This window comes from Siniperca chuatsi, linkage group LG20 (assembly GCF_020085105.1).
Source record: "Siniperca chuatsi isolate FFG_IHB_CAS linkage group LG20, ASM2008510v1, whole genome shotgun sequence".
Classification (NCBI taxonomy): domain Eukaryota; kingdom Metazoa; phylum Chordata; class Actinopteri; order Centrarchiformes; family Sinipercidae; genus Siniperca; species Siniperca chuatsi.
The window spans coordinates 9,721,023-9,746,116 of record NC_058061.1 but is presented as its reverse complement, the minus strand read 5'-3'; the positions used below and the strand labels follow the sequence as shown (position 1 = coordinate 9,746,116).

General features: G+C 38.2%; 3 protein-coding genes across 5 annotated transcripts in view; 1 reads left to right on the top strand and 2 right to left on the bottom strand.

The window, feature by feature from the left end:
- The window catches only part of LOC122867363 (testican-2-like), a 40,349-nt gene extending 36,274 nt beyond the window's left edge, over nucleotides 1-4,075 (bottom strand). Inside the window, exon 1 of the mRNA XM_044178064.1 lies at nucleotides 3,782-4,075. Coding sequence (XP_044033999.1) covers nucleotides 3,782-3,958 — 177 coding nt within the window. The 5' untranslated portion in view covers nucleotides 3,959-4,075. The remainder of the gene's footprint in view (nucleotides 1-3,781) is intronic.
- A 4,603-nt stretch (nucleotides 4,076-8,678) lies between these two features.
- Nucleotides 8,679-22,407, bottom strand: ascc1 (activating signal cointegrator 1 complex subunit 1). Of its 3 annotated transcripts, XR_006375904.1 has the most exons (11): nucleotides 22,266-22,407; nucleotides 22,019-22,121; nucleotides 21,812-21,909; nucleotides 21,546-21,724; nucleotides 21,282-21,415; nucleotides 20,601-20,720; nucleotides 20,369-20,493; nucleotides 19,686-19,759; nucleotides 17,989-18,133; nucleotides 14,826-14,930; nucleotides 8,679-9,565 (listed from the first exon to the last, which is right to left on the bottom strand). XR_006375904.1 is itself a non-coding variant. In XM_044178058.1 (10 exons), the coding sequence occupies exons 1-9, from the start codon at nucleotides 22,378-22,380 to the stop codon at nucleotides 18,017-18,019; spliced, it is 1,065 nt and encodes a 354-aa protein (XP_044033993.1). In that variant the 5' UTR covers nucleotides 22,381-22,407; the 3' UTR covers nucleotides 8,679-9,565; nucleotides 17,989-18,016. The 3 variants fall into 3 exon arrangements, 2 of the variants coding, with proteins under 2 accessions (XP_044033993.1, XP_044033994.1); XM_044178058.1 differs by lacking the exon at nucleotides 14,826-14,930; XM_044178059.1 differs by lacking the exon at nucleotides 8,679-9,565 and having other exon boundaries at nucleotides 14,174-14,930.
- On the top strand, nucleotides 21,996-24,947 carry anapc16 (anaphase promoting complex subunit 16). Its single transcript, XM_044178063.1, has 4 exons — nucleotides 21,996-22,130; nucleotides 23,146-23,299; nucleotides 24,071-24,145; nucleotides 24,256-24,947. Exons 1-4 carry the CDS (start codon nucleotides 22,128-22,130, stop codon nucleotides 24,363-24,365), a joined length of 342 nt encoding a protein of 113 aa, XP_044033998.1. The 5' UTR covers nucleotides 21,996-22,127; the 3' UTR covers nucleotides 24,366-24,947.
- Nucleotides 24,948-25,094: the final 147 nt, after the last annotated feature.

Sequence of the window (25,094 nt, the reverse complement as noted above, 5' to 3'; positions counted from 1 at the left end):
CAAAGTGATTTTTTTCACCCTGTATTTATTTTGATGCAGTATGAATCCTGCTTTTCACACCACCTGTTTGCCAAGACAGCTAGTAAACAAATACGAACCTTTCACATTTCAGATGGTGCATCTCACTGCCCGGTACAGCAGATAATAGTCCTATCTGAGCCAGCTTGGCTGTCTGTCTCCCTACAGTATCACATCTCATCATGTGCTGTGGTTCAACATTGCCTTGATATTTTGATGAGATTCACATGGACAGGCAGGAATAAGCAAGGGAACAAACAACAAAACTTCCCCATGCTAGCCTATCAAACCCAGTTTGACTGACAACGAACCAAATCTACACAACCACAAGCCAATCATGATCATGTTGTGCACCTCTTTTTTCAATCCAAAGCAAAATGCTAAAATAAAAGAAGTCCAGAACTACAAAACAAAATGTATTTTACACCTTAAAGGTTCAACATTTTTGGAAAAATGTTAATTTGCTTTCTTGTCGGGATTTCGATGACAGAATCGACACCACTCTCACTACAGCCAGGAGGCAGTTAGTTAGTGAGTCGCTAGTCACCAAGAAATAGTTGCAGCATGTGACGCCCCGTAAAACCACAACTTTGCGTTTATACATTTCTTAAAATAAATAAAAATAAATAAATAAATAAATTGCCCACTCAAAAATTTTACTGATTTTTTTTTTTAAATAATCAAACAATAAAATAGGAAACAGTTGAACAAATCACAAAACGCAAACTGCTCTTCTCAAAACAAATTCACGAATACCTTAGCGCTTAATTATTTCATTAAAATAAAAGTTAGTAAAAATCTTACTGGCTTCATTGCATGAGCATCCTACAGTTGCCATCTAACAGCAATGGACAAGGGCAAACATTTTGTTAGCAACAAGGCTGCTTATGTTTCTGTCCCACTCAACAAGTTGCTTTTATTACTTCACTTTAATTATGTATTTACTGTACTTGAATCTTTAGTCTGAATACCAATGAATACCTTTGAGGTCTTAACTACATACCACTACACACATTTGACTACACACACACGCACCCCCCGTACTTATGGTTTTACAAATGTGAATCACAGCTGAATAATTAAACTTTAATGAAACTGATCAACAGATTGGTTTTCACTTTGACATTTAAGAGACTTTCTATAATGATCAGTTACAGAAAAGCCTAATTAGTCCACTGGGATTCAAAGTTGTACAACAATAAAACAAGAAAAAGTCAGAGGGGTAAATACCTTTTACAGGCACTAGAGGTGAAATGATGAGTTGGTAAATCGATGTCAATTGATTCATCAGTTTGTCAGTCAAGGAATCTAATTTTTACATTTACATTTAGTAATTTGGCAGACACTTTTGTCCAAAGCAACATATAAACTAGATATGATCCAAGCCATAGTAGATCCAGGAGAAGCCATTCAGAATTGTTATAATCGATTAATCATTTAAGTCCATCATCAAGCAAAAAATTCAAACATTTGCTCGTTCTAGCTTCTGAAATGAGAGGATGTGTTGCTTTTCTCAGTTTTATATCATTGTAAATTCAATATATTTTGTTTTTGGACTGTTGGTTGGAAAAAACAAGCATTTGAAGACCATTTGAAGATTTGAACCAAACAAACAGGTGAGGCAAACCACTCCAAAAAACAGCTATGATAATATTATAATTTGCATAACAGCATACATTTGCAATTCAATTACAAATTCTCACTGGGCCCTCGGGGGGTCCAGGGTATTGGGACACATTCCTGGATGCCACCAAGCATGGCCCAAATTAATACAGCTAGTGTCTGGCCGACATTGATAAGACTATCTGTCTGAGGTGATATTCTCAGCAATGAGATCAAACGACTGTCCTGTTGTCAAGGTAGAGGCTTGGATCTGAGCCGTTGCTAACCGACTCCTCCTCAGAGATCTCTCACATCCTGATTCATGCCATGTGTTCTGCCTTTTGGTACCAGGGAGGTGTCATCACTGTACCAATGAGCCACACCTTAACACCATAACCACCCGACCCCTTACCATGCTCACTGTCTCCCCATCACCCAGCGTTGTGTTTTTTTATACTGACAGGAGAGAGTGAATATAATAGACATTTGGACTAGACTGGGGTTGTGTGATGTGGCAGTATGCACAATGAGATGAGACAGTACAGATTTAGCTATTAGAGATGCACCGATCCAATACACTAGATCAGTATCAGCATGGATACTGACCTTAATAAAGGGATCAGGTATTGGCCATGACGTGACCAACTCATGTTAAAAACAGTTTCTATGTCATATATATTTTTTCCACTATCAGTTGCATTCATTCAGTCAGCAGGACGCCCACTCAGCTTCTCATAAAATGATACCAATGAGCTGAATGCAGTGAGGTCTACAGACTTTAAAATTTGGGCAAAAGAGAGCACTGGTTTCAGATCAGTACTTGGTATCGGCAGATAGCCTGATTTGAGGTATCAGAATTGGGAGGGAAAAAGTTGGATTTAACTCAACTTTAACTTTATTAGCATTTAACAGCTTGATGGCATGAGAGACAAAATAATTTCTTACCTTGTTAGACCTGGATAGGTGCATGTTTGTTACATTGCTTACACTGAGGTAGCTATTCATGTAATATCTCTGTTCACAATGGTGCAAATTCATGAGCAAGACTGCTTTATGGCAATATTGGATTTACAGGATTTTGCATAAACTTGATTTATCAGGTATTTAATTTAATGGATTAATCAAAAAACAGACAGTCCCATCCTGTTATTTTATCTACTAATGCTGTCTCAATTGAATTTCCTGAAAATTGACTGTGTCGCAATATACATTATATCGCTATCATGATGTACCGTGATAGAGGATTTTATCAATATCACCCACGTTACCTGGACTAGTGGGTCAACTGGTTGGTTGAACTTCATTAAATGTCATTGTTTGTTGTAGCTTTTCTCAGTTTAACTATAGTAAATTTAGGTCTGTAGGAGACTCATACTGTTTGTAATTTGATAAACGTATTTATTATCTTTAGTGAATAATCCTCCTGGCATGGCTGAATAGAATAAACAAAGCTGTCCTTTTACACTCCAGAATTAGGTGTGGACAACAGATCCACATGGGAATAAGAAATGTTTGTGCCCTTATACTTGATATTTGTGATTTAGGGAATACACAACTGATGTCTTGCTGTGTGGCTTTTCATCTGAAAGCCCTGGAAGCCTCCTAACTGTGAGCCCTACATTTCATGTGCAATATGGCAGGATCAATAGGTATTGATCAGTGAATACAGACCCTGTTCAGAATATAACAGTTACCCAGAAGGAGCTTGGAAATGGCTTTTGAGACTTGGGCTAATGCCATAGATTTCCTCTGAGTTGTATTTATAGTCACTCTCATATAAGAAGGTCCATAGATAAAAGTGTCAATTATACTATTATAAAATAGTAGTCTGCTTGGCATGTCTGCCAATTCAAATGGGATGTCAATGAATGAAATATCAAGAGAAAATAAGGCACCTTTCCAAAAAAATTATTTCATGGAGCACGCGCACGCATTTATTCGGACCTACAATCTTTGAACATATTATCCTGTGTAATATTCCATCTTTTGAAGTATTTCTTCAGCACAAACTGCTAATATTGCGCGTATCTGCACTTCAGAGCGGCAGTTACGTTCGCAAAATCACCTGAGAAAACAACCTGCACCTCAGCATCTCAAGCTTCATAAAATAAGATACGACAACACGCTTGTAGCCTATAATTACACTGAATTCACCACTCACGTCTCTGAAGCGATTCCAGTGTTTGATCTTACGGCTGTACTGCGAGATGGTTGACAGCCATTGCTCATCTTCCATGAAATTCCCGGCTTTTGCTGCCTCTTTCCCACTTTTCACGTCCACCTGGAGCGAGAAGCCCACCAGCAGGCACAGGCAAGCGACGATTCTCACAACGACCATGTTGCTCAGGCAGTTTGGTCTGGGATGGATCTCCTGCTGCTGTCCTCTTGCCAAGGATCCACATACAAGACTGCTGCTGCTGCTTCAACACACTGAATGGAAATGAGAGAGGAGAGAGAGGAGAGGCAGAGAGAGAGAGAGAGAGAGAGAGAGAGAGAGAGAGGAGGGAGGGAGAGAGTTAAAGGAGAGATCAGATCCTGCACTTATCATTTATTTCTGCTTACTTAGTTTTATTATTTCAGTGTCTTTTTTCGGCTTTTTATCTGTTTAGCCCCCCACACACACACACACACACTCAGACATCCTGATAGTCAAGTGGAATAGATGTTTATTGTTGTACTGATGATCAATCAGATTGTATTTATCTTATTAAAATGTTTTTGGAAAAAGGCCAGTGTCTGTCTAATATTTATGCCTCTGTAATGAGCTCTATAACAGAGCCAGACAGTGACATTAGTTAATTAAACAATGAAGTTGGAAGAAATGTGAAATTGCTGCAATTGAACTAATATCATAAGGCAGTGGTGCTAAAACTGGGCTCCACAGATTGCTGAGGGTCACTCAGTGACTCCCAAGTGGCCTCTGCGTAAATTTATCTTAAAATTTGCTCAATTTCATTCTTAATTTGTTCATTAGCAGCACAGAGAGAGAATGTGTTATTGTTGCTCTGTGTCTGTAAGGTGCCATACTGTAAAATCTGAATCTCTCTCAGATATACCTGGAACAAACCTTTATCCTGGTTCTGTGGTCTAAACTTTATCAGTGAGTGGCTTTTTTATGTGAATTAGTTTGGGATTATGTAGAGTGAAATAATCAAATCCAACACTCAGCAACAATTTCTATTTAATCTCTTTATTTGAAGTCCCAGTGCCTTTTATAGACTTTATTTCAGTCAATCCAAGTACAGAGACAGAACCATACAGGACAACAGTTAACACAAGACATTCCCCTGCAACTAACGATTATTTTCATTATCAATTAATCTGCTGATTATTATACGATTAATCGCTTGATCTACAAACTGTCAGAAAATACAGACAAATGCAACAATAGGCTACAGTTTCCTAAAGCCCAAGGTGATGTCTTCAAATGTCCAAGATATTCAGTTTATTATACAATAAGAAAAAGAAATCTTCACAACTGAGAAGTTAGATCTGGGAAATGTTTGGTACTTTTGCTTGAAAACAGACAAACGATTAATTGATTATCAAAATCTGTTGAATGACTAATCAATTAATGAGACCAGAGGCCCATTAGTTTGAAAAAGTCCATTTATGCCATTATCTTTTTTGTGGTTAATACTGTGGAAATACTGTTGTGTTTTTCAGTAAGTAAACCAAAACAAAACAACACAAGAACCTGTTACACACCTACCAACATAATTAGGTCATAACATAACTCCCCGTTCCTTCCACTATCTGTGTAATGTGTACCTTTTTTCTATGTGGAATATTACCCCAAGATTACTGTGTGGTAATTTGATTAAACACAAATTAATTTCTTCTGGCAGACAAAATATGAAGCTACAGCCAACCGCTGCTTAGCTAAGCTAAGCACAAAGACTGGGAAGAGGGGTAAACAGCTAGCCTGTCTCTCTGCAAAGGTAACAAAATCTGCCTACCAGCACCTTCACTAAGTTCACTAATTAACCATTATTTGCTGGGGGGTTTTCTATTTCTTGGCTGAGAGCAGTATCTTCGTAGAGTCTCCACTGGTTGCCTGGCAACTGCTCCCAGCCAAGAAATAGTCCGACACATAACCCCCCGTAAAACAGACATGAGAGTGGTATCAATCTTCTCATCTAACTCTCTGACAGAAAACGAATAAGCGTATTTCCCTAAATGTTGTGAGGTAATATTGTGCTTTAGCAGTGCATACTGCAAAACAAATTTTCAATTAAATTAGCACAAAACAGTTGACACGGGATTAGCCTGGACCTTTTGTCTACTTCGCCCGGTTGGTAGTCCAACCTTGGTCACACTACTTGCCTCAAATAATTGGAAATATTACTTCAAGGCAGAAGGCAGACACTTTTAAACATACATGGTTATATCACAATACAGTGCATAGATATTATATACACAGATACACATACATAAAGTGGTGGTTGCCATATCTTGATGAATCCTTTGAGATGTTTATGCAATGTGTAGGTCAATTTCTCCAGATGTGGTACTGTCTTTCATTCAGGGAACACCAACATTTCTTGCTACTGTAAATATAGAAATATTCAAATCAACTAAGCACTGTGTTTTTTTTGTATTATCTATACTGGCTGCTAAAAGTACATTAAAGATCACAGTGATCACTTATAACCAAAGCAACCATTCCATCTTTCACTTCTCTCCAAAATAAGACCACATTTTGTATTACTTAAACACTACATCAAACAGAAAACTCTAGATGTCTTATGCATGTCTTTCCCTGTAAATCTTTCATGGGTTTGAACAATGATCGTCTGCACAACACTATAATGTAAGGATGGCTCTGTGAGACTGGAGAGGTTAAATATGTGATATATCTTAGCTGCTGCAGTGATGCTTCTTTTTCTTCAAGAATCTGTGACCTGCAGGGTTTTGCTGTACCTGCATATAATTTTAAGTCTGCCCACGTTATTCCTGCTGCTCCCTAAACTCTCCATGCCCTCGCTCCCTCCGCTCTCTATTTCATCCCCATGAAGATAAACATAATCCAGCGCTCAGCTCAGATTCATTTGAGTTTAAGGTTACCAATATTGGCCGAGGCTGAGCAGCCAGGGGCTGGATCACATTCCCGGGATGCTGCTTAGCTGGCCAAACTCCCTCTGACACTGGCATCAAAATAGTTGATGTGGCAGACACAAGCTTTCCTGAGTGTGCAGAGCCCCAGAATTGGGAGGCAAGGGCAGCAGGATAAATGTCCCACAGAGTCAGCCAGCTGTGCACGTCAACACTACGAGGTGCTGGACATGATGTGTTAATCAAGAGGTCGTCATCAGTCATGTCATGTTCAGGATGAATGTGCTGCAGATTAATGGTCACACAGCTGAACTGGGTCGCTCAGAAGCATTCGAAGACTGTGTTCTGCTTTGCACCATTAGCTTTTAGAGATTGTTTGAGAGCTGGGATGTTGTTGGGAAGCCTGTCTCTGGACTGTGGCGGAGGGAGTCTCCTGAGGGAATCCTACATGTGGAGCATGGACAGCAAATGGAAAACATGTTGATGAATGCTTTAAGTGGTTCATCTCTTAAAATGGTAAATTTTAGGGATGAGAAGACGCAAAGGATTGTTTTCTTAATTGCAGACAGCTCTTATGAGCTTGCTTCTTCTGCTCCATCAATATCTAAAGTAGCAGCACAGTGACCAGGAGCCCCGGAGGGCTAGTAATCATAGCAAACCATTTTTATACTTACAGTACATGTGGTACAGGCAAACATGATTTTCTAGCAGGTTTGTGCTTCACTGATCAGATTGAATTCTCAGTCAGAGATCAATGTCTCTAGCAGATTAATAATTTCAGCTCCATCTCTTCAAATGCAGCAGTAACAACTGCTTGTGCCTCTTAGTCTTAACAGTGGTGAATAACAGATGCCATGAAATTACATCACAGTTGAACACCTCAGATCATCTTGTTGGCATTCAGCTACGTCTCGTGCTCCTATGAGGCTTTGACAGCCCCTCTGTGGCTGAGAGTCATGTGATGTTGTTGTTGAATGCTAAAATAATAATTTAGTATTTGTCAAAATGATGAGGTGCTTAAGTTTTTCTTCTGAGAACGGTGTCAAAGACATATTTATCTTAGAATATGGAAAATACCAATACAAAGTTTCAGCTTTTTAATCAGCTTCTATCAGAGGGTATGGGATTTTGGCTGTGAGTGCTGCTTTTTTTCACGACTAGGACTCTCAAAAAATAAATTAGTCTGTGTGGACGGTGACAAGTGTGTCAGAGGAAAGTCCAACTTGAATAAAAATGAAAAATCTCACTGGCTTACTATGGTTTATTTATTTACTATGTTTCGTCTATGCAACCTTCATCATGCACAAGCATCACAACAGTTCCATATATATACAGTACATAGATAGTAGATAAAATCACCAATCATTGAACTTCCCTTCTTGTAATGTTATTTTTGTTAACAAAAAATATATACATATACAATCACAAAGAGGAGGACCACAAAATTAGGTCAATGAAAAACCAATGGTGGCACTTTTGCCCTAATCTACTTTTGTCATTTTCTAATACTTTTTGAATATTTTGATTTATTTTACCGCAACCAGTCAGTATCAAGTGACGTACCCATCCCAGCAACGTCATTTTCAGTTGAAACGGAAGCTATGGTAGCGGTTGCTAGGGGTAGTTAATGTTTTTCACACATAATTTAAGAGTTGTTATTTCTGTAAGTGAACTTACAACAACTTGTACAGCTGAGTTTATCTCATCCACACTTCTCGCCATTTTTCTATCACTACTGTTCATAACTGTAGCTAGGTAGCTCGCTAGCTATGTAAGAAGATGACTTCCCCATTCTTAATCCCGACTACGATGCACTGATTGATCGATTGTTTCTCCAACCGGCAGAAACAGCCATCAATGGGCACTACACCTTGAATCACTTAACAAATCAGGTATGGAACCAGGCTAGATCAAAAAGCCTAACTTAATCACTAATCCTGATTCATGAGACAAATTCCTGTTTTTACAGCCTGTAACAGAACAGAATTTCCCACAAAGTTGGCTTTAATGCTTGAGTTGACTTTATTTTTTATTTCCTTGTTGAGTGTGTACATACTGTCTCATGATAACAGTCCCCTAATGTTTGCTTGAGGAATAGTGTTCGAGTTGATTTGACCAAAACTTGTACACTTACACACAACCAAGACAAAAACGTGACATGCAGCCTCTTATATTTTAAACATGGAAGCAGCTCCACACAACTTGTTTAACATCTTCTACATATCAGAGTCACGCTGTGGAAGAGTGCCTTTAATTGTAAAGAGATTAACTGATGTCATCAGTTCCCCCTGTTCCTCTCTAGGCAGATGTTGATAAAACATATCTATCCTGTTCACCAAGCATACTCAGCTTACACAAAAAGAGTTGAGGGGAGGAAAGCTTCATTTGAATAACATCAGACAAGACTGCAGGCAGCTAAATTTGAAGGGTTGCTTATCTGTAAATATTTGCTGCCTACAAATGCACTTCTCTGTCTTACAAACAGCTCATAAGGCCCAACACAAGCTTCGCTGCCTATCGTGGCTGCACATATTCTCACACGATGTAACAACTCCATAAGGATCGCTTCAGGAATTCCTGGTACACAACAATTAATTGCAACAGGCCAAGGGTGGATGCTTTACACATTTATTTATTCCTGCCAGATTTAAACAGAACCTGAAAATGTAGCACCTCCTGCCACCGTGAAGGAAAACACTACCCAAACAAATGTTAATTTTCCAACAGATTTCAACAAAAGATTCAGCAAAGATGCAACAAACACTTTCACGAGTCCATTCATGTTCATCATCTGATGGTTTCCCTGCAGTGTTTTACTGTCAACTGAGAGTTTCTTCATCAGTCAGCCACACTGAACACTTTCCATCCCGCTGCCATGTTCATCGATGACCTGCAACACATAATCAGTGATCAATATTTGTACTTTAAAGCACCCTAGGGCTGCAACTAATGATTATTTTCATCTACAATGTCTTGTCTACAATGTTTTTGATTAATTCATATATTATTTAGTAAGATAAAATGTTAGAAAATAGTGAAAAATGCCTTTCACAACTTCTCCAAAATCCAAGGTAACGTCTTCATAATTGCTTGTTTTGCCTGACCAACAGTCCAAAACCCAAAGATGTTCAATTTACAATGATATAAAACAAAATAAAGCAACAAATCTTTTTTGCTTTTTCAAGCATTTTTGCTTGATAAATGGCTAAAAGGATTAATTGATTTCTGTTGATGAACTAATTGAATAATCTGATACTAAAGCACTCTTCAGCCACACTGACATACAGTACTAGCAGCAACGGCCACATAGTGACAGAAAAGGTTAGATGACAGCCTATATATTTTAAATTTTTATTTATTTAATCAGGATATTAACAAAAAGGCAAACTAGAGAAACAATAATACAAGCAACAGACTTAGTAAAACTTTATTTATAATGTTAGCAGGTTAAGCATAGTGTGCTGCATCACATTACATATGTAATAATATTTACTTTATTTATTATAACATTTCAATCAATACACATCTACCCCTTCACTATGTGTGTATATGTGTAAGCATATACATTCTGTATAGAGGCAGGCACACACATTTATAATAATTATTATCACTGCCTTTATATTCTTTTTGTAATTAACTTGTGTACTTGTGTATGAACTCTTGAGAAAAGTGACACGTGAAATGGGGAGGGGGACTAATACGAGACATGGACCCATGAGGATAGGGAGCTTACTTTCTCTATTGTGGTTTTATTTTCTACTCCCCCTCTCACTTGTACATGTGCATATGCAATTGTGTTATGTATTTAAATAAATATAAAATGTTACAAAATGGGCAAAAAGGATTTTAAAGCATAAAACAAACAAATTCTGCTACTTCATTTCTTCTACAACAGCCACGACTGATGCTTGTTTGTGAGGCAATTACTGCATGTGATTGGTGCTGCCATAGTAAAGTGCACATGAAAAAAAAAATGTAGCCTGAAAACAAGTTCCTGGATAGGAGGGCCATCGAAAAATAAGTTATTTTGAAAGTTAGGGAGAGAATAAACCACATCGGGAAGCATTTAATAAGTAATCTCAAGTGACTTACAGCTGTAAGTGGAGCTGCTATAAATGCGTATAGATCTAATTCAATTGGATTCAAACTGGGTCACACAGCTATTAAAAGTGCAAAGTTAGTTGAGAGCAGTCTGACAGCAGTTTGCCTTTGCCAGGAAAGTACTGTAGCTGCTGTTTTGCACTGCGGGCAGCTGCAGCAGGGGTGGAAGACAGTGCAGCACCTTTTCCAATTAAATGTACATAATAGACAGAAACTGACTAATGTTCTGAACTCTTGACATCTTCAGTCTCAGTAGATGATTTATTTTCAGTCAGTGTTATCAAGCTTATACCTACTATAAATGACAAATCCCTATCAGTTTCACTCTACACCTCACCAATAAGAAACAGCATTAAGTGCTGCATGAAGGGATTTCACACTGCAATGCTTTGGAGTGGATGGATAAAACATGTGAATAGAAGTCAGGAGGAGGATTTGTTTAACAATTTATAGCTTCCAATACAGAGAAAGTTTACAGCAGTGAATCTCAACTTCTGCATATTAAACCTGAATCGATCCCAGTGTGAGCGTCCTTCGCCTCCAGTGCTGAAACAATTAGTCGATGAACACACAATTAATCAACAAAAAACCTGATACATCATCACCCTGTGCCATAGTTTATGCTTTAAAGCTGTACTAATCAATATTTTTACATTAACAATGGATTGAATAACTATTGTAACGCAAAAGGTGTCGTTCGTGGTGACAAATCCACAATTTATCACCCGTCTCTGCAACTCCCCTTCTCTACAGGACGTTTTAGCATCTTTCAGCCCATTATTTTAGTTTTATGGCCTACAACTTCACTGTTCTGTTATCATCTCACATCATCATTTCAAGCTGCAGCAGGTAAATGTTTTCACCAAAAAAGCTCTAATAAACCCACTGTACACTGCCTGCTCAGCACCAAACAGCAGACGGACACAGTTAGCAACTAGCAGGTGAACATAGTGGAGTATTTAGCAACTAAAGAGCCAGATATTTCCCTCAGGAGTTAGTGGAGACCAAAAAAAAAAAAAAAAAGCTAAAAGGAGAGTGAATACTGGAGGTGTATTTGTCAGGTAGCCAGAAACAGGACCCCAAATGAATGCTAATGTTGCTCCTTGTCTGCTGCATGTGGAAATAGGCAACTGTTTGCGAACACATTCGCCATAACAACGTTGTAAGGTGATGATGTGTCAATGTTGTGTTTACAGCTTGACCTGCTGCCCCCAAGCAGACAAAAATAACAAAACAATTAATGCTGCTTTAATGTCCCGACTTACAAAATTAATTTGAAATTTAACTAAAGACTGTCATCCTCTACAGTCCTAAAAAAAAAAGTTGGTATTGCTATATAAACTGCTTTTATGTCACTGTGAAACAATTGGTCAATTTAATCGATCACCAAAGATTTTAATATTTAACAGTTAATCATTTAAAAGGTAGGGTATGCAATTCTAACCCATTACATGTCTTTTTGTCAAATTCAATATCTCCTCACAGTCCGCTTAGGTCCAGCTTCTCAAATGTGACGATTTTTTGCTTTTCTGTTTTATATAATTGTAGATTGAATATCTTTTGCACTGTTGGTTGGACAAAACAAGCAATTTCAAGACATCGCCTTGGGTACTGCTAAATCGTTTTTGCATTTTTCAGTATTTTCTGACATTTTGTAGATTAAACAATTATCCAAAAAAAGGAACAAAGATAAATCGATAATGAAAATGTGTTGCAGCCCTATTTTAAAGTCTTATTGTGCAAAGTGTAGTGCAAAGTAAACAGCAACTCTGAATGACGACCTGCTGTTCAAACACACTGGGCTTTGTGCCTCTCCTCTCTGTGTGTAAGCCTCCAGCAGTAAACAGACGTGGACAGCTGCAGGCAGCCCCCAGACTCAGCACTTTGAATGATAAAGAGCTGTTGCAGGGATCACCTGCCTTCTCGCTGGAGACACAGATTAGACATTTCAGATACTCTAGCTTTGGCTGTCCATCAAGGCCGCTCATGCCCATTAGTGACAGAGTGATTAGTGAGAAATTCCAACGGCGCTAACACTCAACTGGAGAGTCATATCCAACATGAGAGAACAATCGAAGGAAGGCGCTGTCATATTTCACTGCTAACGATATCCAATTTGAAAGATTCCTCGACTTTGTCTAGCAGGATCATATATAGAGCACCTTTGTAACTTCTCGTGGATAGACATGTTTGATTAGTCAAAAGACCATCTTAAAACAATCTTAGGATTTATGCTTGTTAAGGAGAAAACATGACACCAGGAGTATGAGGCTACCTACTGAAATGTCATCTTTGTGCTCCCTTGCCGTCAAGTTCATCCTTTAAGTTAATTGGATTTGGGTCAAAATATTCTCAGGATCGCTCTGTTAAATGAACCTGATCAACATTCCTGCTTTAAAAGGCACACACAGGTAAAACTTAGCGTGACCTTAAAAAGTAATTAGGCGCTTAATCGATTTCATGTGTGTTATTAGTTACTCCGAGCATGCAAATCAAACATATCTACTGTATTAAAAAGGTCACGTCTGTCAAACATCATCTTTTTTCCCCCCTAGCAGATGTTAACACCGGCCCTCCTGAATGAAAGCTTAATTTCTAATTACACTATGAAAAATTGCATAGTGCGGTTCTGAATATCAAAAGCCAAAATGTGCTAAAAAAGTTTGACATTGATCAAGTAAGACCTATTTCAAACAGCCTTTGCATAATAAAGGCTACTTTGAAAACTGGCATGAAATTAAATATGCAAATTGGATAGAGGCCTAAACAATACTTGGTTGAGATAACACAAGACTTCAGTTACCAAACAGATATGAATTCTCATTACTGAAAGGTTCAATATAAGTTTTTAGAGTGTTATGGGTCATCTAAGTGATTGCTTTGCTTTCACTTCTTTTGAAATCACACAACTTTTTCTTTCTACACAGGCAAAAAGGTAAATTAATTGGAAAATAAAGTTTTTATCAACTTGCAAAGGCAATGTAGTTTTCAGTGTGAACCCACCTTCTTAACATAGTCTATGTGACTCATCAATGCATGTGAACAAGCACATGCACACATGCCCGCAAAGACAATTAAACTGTTCAAAATTTTAATTCAAACCCAGCTCCTGTGTCTCCTCAGATCTTCAGAAATAAGGATGCAAATCCACAGAGGAAATAGGTCCGCGGGTACAAAAACAGACACTGAGGTCCCATTTATCCAGCTTATTGAAAGGGACACATACTAGTCTCGAAATCTCAAGGGTCACGTTGTAAGTTCCTGCAGCAGGAAGTGTAGAGTTGACTAATTAGGGTGATAGATGTGGCAGGGACGGAAAAAATATGTATGTCGGGCAGTGCGTAAGCAAGCTCACCCACATAGACATGCATAGCAATATGATTTTGTTGAGTCAATCCAAATCATTACCCACATTCATTTATTAACCAAAAATGCCAAACATTTGCTGGTTCCAGCTTCTCAAATGTAAGAATCTTCCACTTTTCTCTGTTTTATATCTTTGTAAATTTAATATTGTTGGGTTTTGGTCTGTTAATCAGACAAAACAACTGATATAAATTTGTCACCTTGGGCTCTGCCCCTAATTAGCATTGATAAGAAGTATATAAACATACAATTAATGGTCTATAACACACTATAATGTAGGTGTAAGCGGATATGTGTTTATAATAAACAGATAATGACAACATAAAACACAGCTGTAATAATATAAAAGTTATAATTGTCGGCAAATACTGTACAACACTTTAAAATGCCCTTACAACTAAATTATAGTGTGTTAAAAACCATTTCTTAAATGTTTGTATAGTGCTTATAACTGCAAGATTGGGGGACTTAAATGTTGCCCATTTTTTTACTATTTTCTGAAATTGTATAGACTGAAAGATTGTTCAATTAATTGAGAAAATAATCCACTGATTGACTGATACTGAAAACAAATCGTTCATTGGAGCCCTAGCCCAATATGTTCCTGATTTATGCAACAAAACACACATATGGCCATTTAAATAAACATGTAGTCCTAACATCAAATATTGAAATATACTGACAAATGAAATATGTCTTCAGTGTCTCAGTCTGTCTGTGGATGATGTATGTCCCTTCAGAACCATCGCAACTGGGGACATCTGCCCAGCGCATCCTTAATCATGTCCCTGCCAAAAGAAACAAGGATGCACAGTCTCAATGAATTTCATTAACTTGCAAATCATCTTCATTCTCTCCCTCTCTGTGTGCTTATAAGCAATGGTATTAACAATTCCCAGAATCGTGACTGTATGTGTTACCTGAAAGTGGCATTATGCTGGATGTGTACTCCTGACCCACTAACATCCATGCTCTCAGGAGACAGTGAGGCTAATTAGGCCCCTTTCCTGGGTCTGAAAAGATACATGTTATGCCCAGACAGTGCCACAGTCACTGTGGACAACTTGGCTGGCTGTTTTCAGATGACAAAATTTGCATGTCCCTATCTAATGGCGTCTGTTGACATGGCTCCAGGAGAACAGGAAAAAAAAAAAAAAATAGAAGTCACGCCACTGCTGAAATGGGAGGGTGGACAGCATGGGATGGCAGAGCAGACAAACAAAAAGTGCCCTCAGTTTCCATCAGTGTAACTTTTGGCTGCTCTGTGATCGCCCTCCTGAATGCCAAGCAGAGAGCATTGCCAGCTGAGGGGAAGGCTGAAAAAAAGCTCTAACGGCAAGAGCAAGTGGCCGGGCTCTGTGTCCGATGTCTGTATTCACTGACACACTCGACAGACGGGAGTGGGAACGAGGTTGTGGTTCGTGTAGGAGGGGCACTGATAAAAAAGATGGGAAAAAAACCCGGACTGCTGTAATAAATCATGTCAGTGACGCATTAACACATTCATGAGGCAGTGAGATGAAAGGAAATGGGTAATACTCACTACTTTTGACTTCCAGTAGTGAGTGGATGAGACCAGATCAAGGTGAAACTCAACCAGAACGTTTCAACTGCTATGAAAGCTTTTCTAGTTTGGCACACGATTTATTTTGAAACTATTATTAGGACTTTTCATTGCAAACATAATAATTGCAAAATCATGACATGTTTAAGTCGCACAATCTGCTAGTAAAAGTCTAAGTTTCTCAAAATAGAGCAGCTGGGATTGGCTGAAGAACAATGACAAAACTCTGATCAGCTATTTCAGCTATTATCATGACTGACAGGTGAGACGGTGCAGGAAGACTCTTTAAAGGTGCAGTTCACCCCAAAATCAAAAATGCATATTTCTCCTCTTACCTGTAGTGCAATTTATCCATCTAGATTGTTTTGGTGTGAGTTGTGAGTTTTGGAGATTTCGGCCATAGAGATGTCTGCCATTTTTGAATATAATGGGACTATATGGCACTCGGCTTGTGGTGCTCAAAGCACCAAAAAATACATTTGAAAAACTCAACAGCAACGTCTGTTTCCAGAAATCATGACCCGGTTACTCAAGATAATCCACAGTTTCATGAGCAGTTTCATGTAGGGACTTCAAAAAAATGCAGATATCTCTATGGCCAATATCTCCAAAACTCAGCAGCTCACATCAAAACAATCTAGATGGATGGTGTAGTCCCTCATTCGTCCAGGAGTGTTCTATTGTAGAAAAGGTTTCAGTCGTAGTCATCTGGACACTGTTTTCAGAATCAGGCAGATTCCTTCCTGAGGGCAGGGCTTATGTAACTCAGAGTAGCTTAAATTTCCAGTTCCCGTCCAATTTCTTTCACAATTGAGAATGACTTCCGGATGGGAGCCGAAACGTCTTGATTCTGAAAACAGTGTCCAGATGACTACGACTGAAACCTTTTCTACAATCTAGATGGATAAATAGCATTACAGGTAAGAGGAAAAATCTATATTTCTGATTTTGGGGTGCACTGCCCCTTTAAGTTGGCATTCATGTGTTAGCAACATTTTACTGTTGTAGTTGGTCGAGGTGGAACTAATTTTAACTTCTTTATATACTGTCAGGTAGTTTAACCTATAACAATACATCATATTATATGAGTGTATGTAAAATCTTAATCTTCAAGCAAGTATCTCAAGATTGTACTTAAAGGCCCAGTGTGTAGGATTTAGTGGCATCAAGCAGTGAAATTGCAGATTGCAGCCATTTGAATACCGCTCGCCTCTCCCTCCCTTCATGTAGGAGAAATTATGGTGGCTGCAAAACTCATGAAAAACATGAAAGGCCCTATCTAGAGCCAGTGTTTGGTTTTTATCTGTTCTGGGCTACTGTAGAAACATGGCAGTGCAACATGGCAAACTCCGTGGAAGGGGACCCGCTCCCTCTGTAGATAAAAACAGCTTATTCTGAAGTAATGGAAACACAGCGATTCTTATTTTCAGGTGATTATACACCAATGAAAACATACTTATAAATATTATATTCCATTTCTGCCAATAGCTCCTCTTAAATGTTACACACTGGACCTATAAAGTACAGTACTTGAGTAAATGTAATTTGTTACATTACACCACTGTGTTCAACAAAAAGTTACTTATTATATATTTGACACGCTACACTACTCTACAGACAATGTAACCCTGTCCCAAGACTGATCTAAAGCCTGAGCCCAACTCTTATCTGACTTTACATTGTCAACATCCAATTATATACACAAAGTCAATCATCTACTCCTCTAAGAGAAAAGACAAAGTAACATTATTCTACTGTGATTCACATCCAAAATAAAAAAAATCCATTGTGAACAACAAATCCCCAAATGTGCAAAAGTAAACACCTTCTATTTTCAAAATCAAGAGGGTAAACAGTAAAGTTTTTGATGGAAATTCTTGCTTTTTTCATGTCTTCGTTTGATTGCATGTTCTATTAAAATGTATTTCGTGTCATTTACTTTGATGTTTGACTCAGATTCCCTGAAGAGAACCAATTGTCTGGAGACTAAGTACAAAAACAGAAATTTGACTACCTAGGGCATTTCCAAGTGATTTTGCATGCATGTTTCATCTTTAGAATGAGCTTTAGTCTGAAATTTCAATCATTCTGACCATTTTATTTTTCCACATAAACTGTTCCCAAGGGCTTTTAGAAAACAAAGAATTTGCTTCAGATACAGGCATAAAAAGTCATTTGCAATAAATAAAAGAAAAACCTATGCTGCCACCTACTGGACAACACCGTCAGGACTGCCTCAATGATCTGCTAAGCTACAAACTTCTTCATTATTAATTTCCCACCTCAGAATATGCTCAGCCCTGTTGATGCTCATGAGAAGTTGATGCTCCCTGCAGAGGTGTAGTAGCCTGTACAATCTGTCGAATACCTCTGGGACAACAGGGCAGTATTCAGCTCAAACTCTCCAAAACGATGAGCACCAAATTTCTGTAATGAAAACACCAAACTTCAATAATACAAAACTTAATATAGCTTATTTTGCATTACAATCAATTCACATTGCCAATTAACAAAGCAGTCCAACCACTAAATGATTTAGAAAACTCAGCACTGTGTTTAAAAAGTCGACCTTACTGTGGAGAAATCAAGATAAGCTGTCACTCGCAAACATGGTGTCACCATGGTTACAGGCGACTGAGCACTTTTAGGCACCCTTGTGTAATTTTCAGAGAAAAGAAAATCAAGGATTTTGATATTCAAACAAAGACCTTCTCTGTACCAGAGAGGCAAGGAAGGTGAATTTCAGAGCTTTTTTATCTGCAGACTCAACCTGGTGTCACATTTCAGTTATCACTCACAAAGAAACTGCACCTGGAAGATTTTACAGTCTGCTTCTGACAAGTGTTTCTTTAAAAAAATAAAATTAAAATTAAAAATTAAAAAAAAATCAATCAAAACCTCTTTGAGCTATCCAGGCATATTTTTGTTCCTCTAAATAATGGGTTTAATCAATGAACTCTTAAGCAGTGTGCTCTAAATCTTTCTACAAGCTAATTGTCTTTTAGCACACAATATTTTAGCATTTTTGGTTAAATGTTGAAATCTTAAGCCAGCACTGATAAAATATACATGATTCTGACTTTTTATGTTATTGGAAATAAGTCCTACAAAAAAAGCCCACTATAGGCCCTTTTCACTTAAAACATTTTGACATGTCACAGTAGGAAAAGCACAGGTAAATAATAAAATGAATGATATTAATTAATTCAATTTAGCTGCTTCAGTTTCAGGGTCCTGGTATTGTGCATGCTGGCTCACTGCCACATTGTCATGGCTTACTGGGACACTTGAATAGAACAGAGCCATTGTTAATGTTATTAGTAACACCTGTGCTTTTCCTACTGTGACAAGTCAAAATGTCTGCTGTTAAAAAAAGCTGGTCTGGGAACATAATCATTTAGTACCAGCCTGAAATCATAACACCTTTTGCGATTGCTTGTAGGAGTGAGTCAGCCCCCAAATTAACCTGATTATCCTCTGTGCATGCTAGAGTGGTATCAGACTGTTGCCCCCCGAAGACCTAAATCTCTCTATTTTAAGACCTATTAATTGGAAAGCTTGCATATCCCAAAGGGGCTCCAAATGCAGTGGAAATGTCAGCCACAGTTGAAAAACCTATACACAGTATGTTGAATATGCAGACAGTGTTGGATCAGTTCTATGGTGCAATATTGCTGCAGGTATCTAAACAGAGCGATCAAGATCTATTTAATTTCCACATATATTTTAGTTAAACATTCCTCATTTCTCTTATTTAATCAAGAATAATAAAAAAAGGGGTTTTAAGGACTTTTGACTGGCAGTGAATTTTCAAGCAGGCCTATATTTATGTTTTTCATCTGGCTTACAGCTAAAAAAATTTCTAAATCCTCATGTAATTGTCATCTGCTATTAAGAGCAGTCAAGTAGTAAGCACAAGTCTGGATGTTTGTAATTCAGCTGTATTTGAAAGGGCAGGCAGGAGTAAATTTCCTCTGACCTTTAATATGTTTCTGGCATCAAAAGCCTCTCTTTCACTCAAGGCTTGTCTTCCTGGGCCGCTCGAGTCTTCAACTGGAAAAACAACAGAGTGTAAAAGACAAGCAGAACAATATAGCACAGAACAAAAAAATACAGATATGTTATCTCCCGATCAAATAAACATGTTTACTTGCTGCTACGGTGGGCAACAATAAGGTGACACTCAAGGTCATTTAGTTTGTGAATTTAGTTTGTGAAACAGGGACTACGGAGAAGAAAAAACACTGAATTTTAATAGGATTCATCTACATGCTGGCAAACACTGTCCGCAGTGACACAGCCAACGCTTGTGCTGTGTTGTTGGTCAGCCCAGTACAAATCTGAGAACTGGGGCTGGACTTTATCCATGGCCAAAATGAATGAAGCCATTGTCAGAGTATTTAGAAAAAATGCTGCTTGGTGCACGTAAACAGAGCTGTGGCCAAACAGAGAACTAGCTGCCTGATTCCTATCTTCAGGAATCTGTTGTTGTAATTGTTCAAGCTTCAGCTTTGTCGTCACTGCAGCTCAGGTTTAAGCCAAAAGATAAATAGGTTCAGGGCAGGAGCAACCGATGTGATCACAGCAGGTCAATAACTTTGTTTTTCCACAAACTACAGGCACAGTGCTGGTTAACCTGTCATGTTTATGCAATGTCTTTACCTGTGGAGTCCTTTCTGAACAGAGTGTTCATCACAGTGCCGTGCAGCTTCACTCTGTCCCAATCTCTGAGCATCAGCCCTGCTGAGACAAAGTGCTCTACCAGCCGGTCCGCAATCACCTGCAACCTGAAGAGCAGCAATATTAAAGAAATATTGTGAAAAACTGAGATTGTGAGGTGTCAGCTTTGTAAATGTGTTTAATTTTTCACAAGATTTGTTACTGATGCACTTACTTGTCAGATCTGTCTTTCACATTGACTTTGGCATACAAGACATCCACCATGGCTGGGTCATCATTCATGTACTCTATACCTGTCACTTCCAATGGCAGAGGTTTTCCTTCTGTGATGTCCCTGATGGTAGACAGCAAAAAGCAGATTGCAGTGGCTCACGTGGGACTTCAGGTTTATAGTTTAGGGTTACCTTTAGATTTAAATTTTATGTTTTTCTGTAAGTGTTTTCAGACATCAAATCTAATCTAATCTGACCTTTAAAAATAGCACAATGACATAAACTCATTAGTTATTAAAGAATAAGACTGGTGTTCTATATTTTTCTTATTGTCAACAAATCAAAACAAACAATGTGTTAGTGCATCTCTCAAAAATGTCCAATTTACCAAGCCGATCTGTGGCACTCAGCCCAGACTCCATTTATTATTACTGAAGATGTAAATCTTTAAAAAACAGGTCACGAATATATATTTTCATTTTTTAAAAAGAAGCAAATGTTACTCAAACAGGAGTAAACATTGTATTTGTTGGGGACTATTTTCTGCTGTATATTTGGTGTGTTAGTGAGTATTTACAGCAGCAGGACGGTGTATACAGGATTGGCAAAAAAAATTAACAACAGTGCTTTTAGGTACACAGTTAAAATCTTAGTGTGATATAATAACATTGTTTGGCCCTTACCTTATGAAGTGTTGACACTCTTGGAGGTGTGCACCTGCTTTTCTCACTTCCATGTCATTTAACAGAGTCAGGGTGCCGATTGTCAGGTGAAGCTTCGCAGGGTTCTGAAAGATGCTTCCCTCTACTCCATGATCCTGCCCATCATATAACAACAATTTGTGAATATATAATTTATGAAGGATATAATGTGCTGATCTTAAACAATACATGACCACCACTGCCCCTTATCATCACCATTCATAATTATGTTTACTTCTACTGTACCTGCGAACACTGCTGCAACACCTCATCTTTAAATCTCAGGAATCCTTCTTGAATTTTGGGATCATTCAGAGGGAATGACAGGAAGTGCGTGAAAGGCTGCTTTTTCCGGAAACTCTCAACAAGGACCTCAACTCGTGTGACTGCAGATGAGACTGCAGCTTTATGGGATCCTGTGATAACTGTCAGGCAAAGGAAGAAAGTTGAGAGAAAATCTTTTGTTTCAGAGAGTGCTCTCTAACCTGTTTTATGATGCTCTTAATCCTCACCAATCTGTCCTTCCACTCCTTGTTTTGGGATGCTGATAGATGTCTTTGTGTCAAACTCCAGACGTCTGCGTGTCTCTCCTTTCTTGCCAATGATGTATCTGTAGAACAATCAAACAAAGAAAAACACATTATGCTGCTTAGAAACAACGCTTTTCAAGATGGGGAAGAAACACAACAATCATAACGTGCATTTTGTAGATGGCTCACTTATAAAGAACACTTGGGACATCGACGGCACAGCGGTATCCTTTATCAGTCTGTTCTATGAAGTGGGTATCACAGGTTTCATCTGCTGCAAGGTCTTCACTCTCTAAACATGGTAAAACACAAATATATTATCAGTTTCTTTTTTTTTTTTTTTTTTTACGAAAATGTGGCTACAGCCTTGCAGCACTGTCTGGGACTTCGTACAAATATTTACACTAGCTGTTAACACTGACAGGACTCAACTTACCTGGTGGTCCCATTTGAGAGAAATCTTCTTCTTCCTCATAATGTTCCTCCTTAATTATATTTCTTCGGTATATTCTTCCATTTATGTTGATAAGAGGTGGACGTAAAACCTCCATAATGTAAACTAGCTACGTCAGTGTTAACTAAACCTAAGCTAACCTAACAACTAAAATAAATATCTGGATAGCTCGCTAGCAATTTAGCTACACGAAAATAAATTGTAAGTTAACTTTAGAAGTTTTTTAAAAATGTATTTAACTAGCTAGTTGCTAACAGCGTACTAGTTAGCTGACGTTCACGTATCGGTCTCCCTGCTTTACGACACACCGGGGCCTCGTTTAATGTTTAGTAGATCTGCAAATGGAAATGAACGACCACTCCGTGAAAGATGATCCAGGCGAGCCATCCCTATTGCTTTAAGATCTGTGGTAAGAATGCCATCGCTTCAAACGTAAAATGCTGTCTTTCTCGTAAATTAGTGGTAAGATATATAACTAAACAAACAACAGAACCAACTGCGCGGATTTAAAGTCGGTATAGATTTACTGGGACATCGACGGTAACTTATATTGTTAGTAAAGGCTAGTTACTGCCACGTTGTGTCTAGTAAGATAAATGGTCGTTGCCTACATCGGTATCATCAGGACAGTTAGCTTTCTTGCTAGCCACCTAACGTTAGTTGTAGCAGTTCATTGCTTAGAGTCGAACATTAGAACAGTTTACCATTAAAAAAGCTAGGAAGCGTTAGCTTTCGTAGGCTAACTTGGCTATGGTTAACTGCCTTCGTGATTACTGAAATGATAGCTTTCCAAACGGTACTTATATTTCACATATTATAACGCTGACAGTTCTTGTGGTTTTTGTGTGTGTGTGTTTTAAAGTTCCCAAAAGCAATGGCAGCGTCTTCTTCGTCCTCTTCTGCGGGAGGTGTGAGCGGCAGCTCGGTAACCGGCTCTGGATTCAGTGCTTCAGAGCTCATCCCTCCCAGGAAAGTCCTGTACACATATCCTAAAGGCGCAGGTGAAATGATGGAAGGTAAGATTAAACACACACAGACAAAGGCATCTGCCTTTTAGCCATCTCTAAATTAGTCCCAGGCAGTTCGTGTCCCTCATGCAATCAGTGTTTTTACTGAGATTTGAGGCTTATGCATTGAAGGTTACATTCAGGTCACAGAGCTAAGCATCTGTAAGAAACAGTCAGAACTGAAAATTAGTTAAATCTTTGTTATTGTGCAGCAGACAGAATATTTTTCAGTCCAACCTCTGACGAAGCTGGAAACAGATGTATGTGTTGGCAAGCTACTTGCCAACATTTTAAAAAAAATGTTTGTATTTATCTTTTAGAGAGACAGATGCTTGGTTTTTCATCAATCTCGTGTAAAAACTATGATGAAATGTGTGACTATAATAAAGTCACATCACAAAAGGCCAACTGGCTCTTTACTCCTACTATGTTGCCTGTCTAGCTCAAAATACACTAATGTGGTTAGTGTGGCTTGTGTAAAAAAGCACAGAGTGCTGCGAGGTTAAAAACAGCTAACAAAGTGAGGAACAGGACTGCAGTGAAGCTGAAGGTCTCGAGCTGTTACTCTTGTTTATTTCAAAACTGTGAAGGCCCTTATTACATAATGCTGAAAATTGCGCAAAATGTAACCTGAAGTTCTCTTTCTGGAGTAGCTTGATCCATTTTGACCTTTTCTATAGCCTAGTGTACACTAAGGCTTCAATTATGTCTTAGTGTCTATGTCAGAAATCTTCACCGGCATTTAACTTCTTTACTTTTGTGCGTGTGTTTTTCTTTCAGATGGCTCTGACAGATTTTTATGCGAGTCTGTATTCAGCTACCAAGTTGCCTCCACACTTAAACAGGTTAAACATGGTAAGTCAGTAATTGTATATGTAAAATTTGTTTGTTTAGGTTTATCCGTGAAAAGCTGGATCCATGAAAAGCTGGTACCCTAATAAAGTAACAATTGTGTCTTCTTCCAGATCAACAAGTGTCTCGAATGGAGAAGCTAGCCAGCTTGGTGGAGGAGCTGGAAGCAGATGAGTGGCGGTACAAACCAATTGAACAGCTATTGGGATTCACACCGTCTTAAATAAAAAGATGCCTTAATGTTTAATGCTTAATAAATCAGCCAAATAGAAGGAGATGGTTTATTTGTTCATAAATTATGTTCCTTCTTTATGGTTTTATTCTGTATCTTAAGTGTGAAATATTATCTGGAGATACTGAAGGTGAGATGTATTATTTTGTCACTTTTACTATTGTATGAGCATGGTTTGCTTTTTTTAAAACAACTTGTTATATTTTACTCAGCATACTAAAATAAACCCCTGTCAACAAAAATCTCCTTGTTATATACTAATAACTAAACAACTCAAAACTTTGTAATACATTATGAATAGATTTTTCAACTGGTTTAACCTAATAAAGTTGTTTTTCCAGTCCAATCTGTTCTTAGCCTCACTATTAATGGAAAGGATATCTTTGGTTACGTAGTAAATGCCTTGAAGTGAGGCATTGTGTTTCTACATGGCTGCACTGTAACTCATAAATCTGAAAACCTGCTGCCTGCTCAGTCTCTCCGTCCTCTCTGTGTGTCCTCATCGCTGCTCGCTCCAACAACAGTTCGAGCAAAACAAAGAGAGCTTGTAAATAAAGTCATACTTGGACATTCCTTGGGTCATTTGCTGTTTGTTTGCTTGGCCTTGTATAGTTTGTCCTAATCCACTTCACTGACTTGAAATAGGAGAAGGGTAGATAGGCAACTAAATCTTTGTGCTGTTGTTTATTTTATGTTGTCTCAATTTACTGCTGTTGTTGA

Bases quoted from the DNA above. Each gene is read 5' to 3' on its own strand.
- anapc16 (XM_044178063.1), top strand. The intron at 23,300-24,070 runs GTAAGATTAAAC...TTTTTCTTTCAG, and splicing joins CGCAGGTGAAATGATGGAAG to ATGGCTCTGACAGATTTTTA. The intron at 24,146-24,255 runs GTAAGTCAGTAA...GTCTTCTTCCAG, and splicing joins ACTTAAACAGGTTAAACATG to ATCAACAAGTGTCTCGAATG.
- ascc1 (XM_044178058.1), bottom strand. From the start codon at position 22,380: ATGGAGGTTTTACGTCCACCTCTTATCAACATAAATGGAAGAATATAC. The intron at 21,725-21,811 runs GTGAGGATTAAG...TTTGCCTGACAG, and splicing joins AGGAGTGGAAGGACAGATTG to TTATCACAGGATCCCATAAA. The intron at 19,760-20,368 runs GTAAAGACATTG...TTGTTTTTCCAG, and splicing joins GTTCAGAAAGGACTCCACAG to TTGAAGACTCGAGCGGCCCA.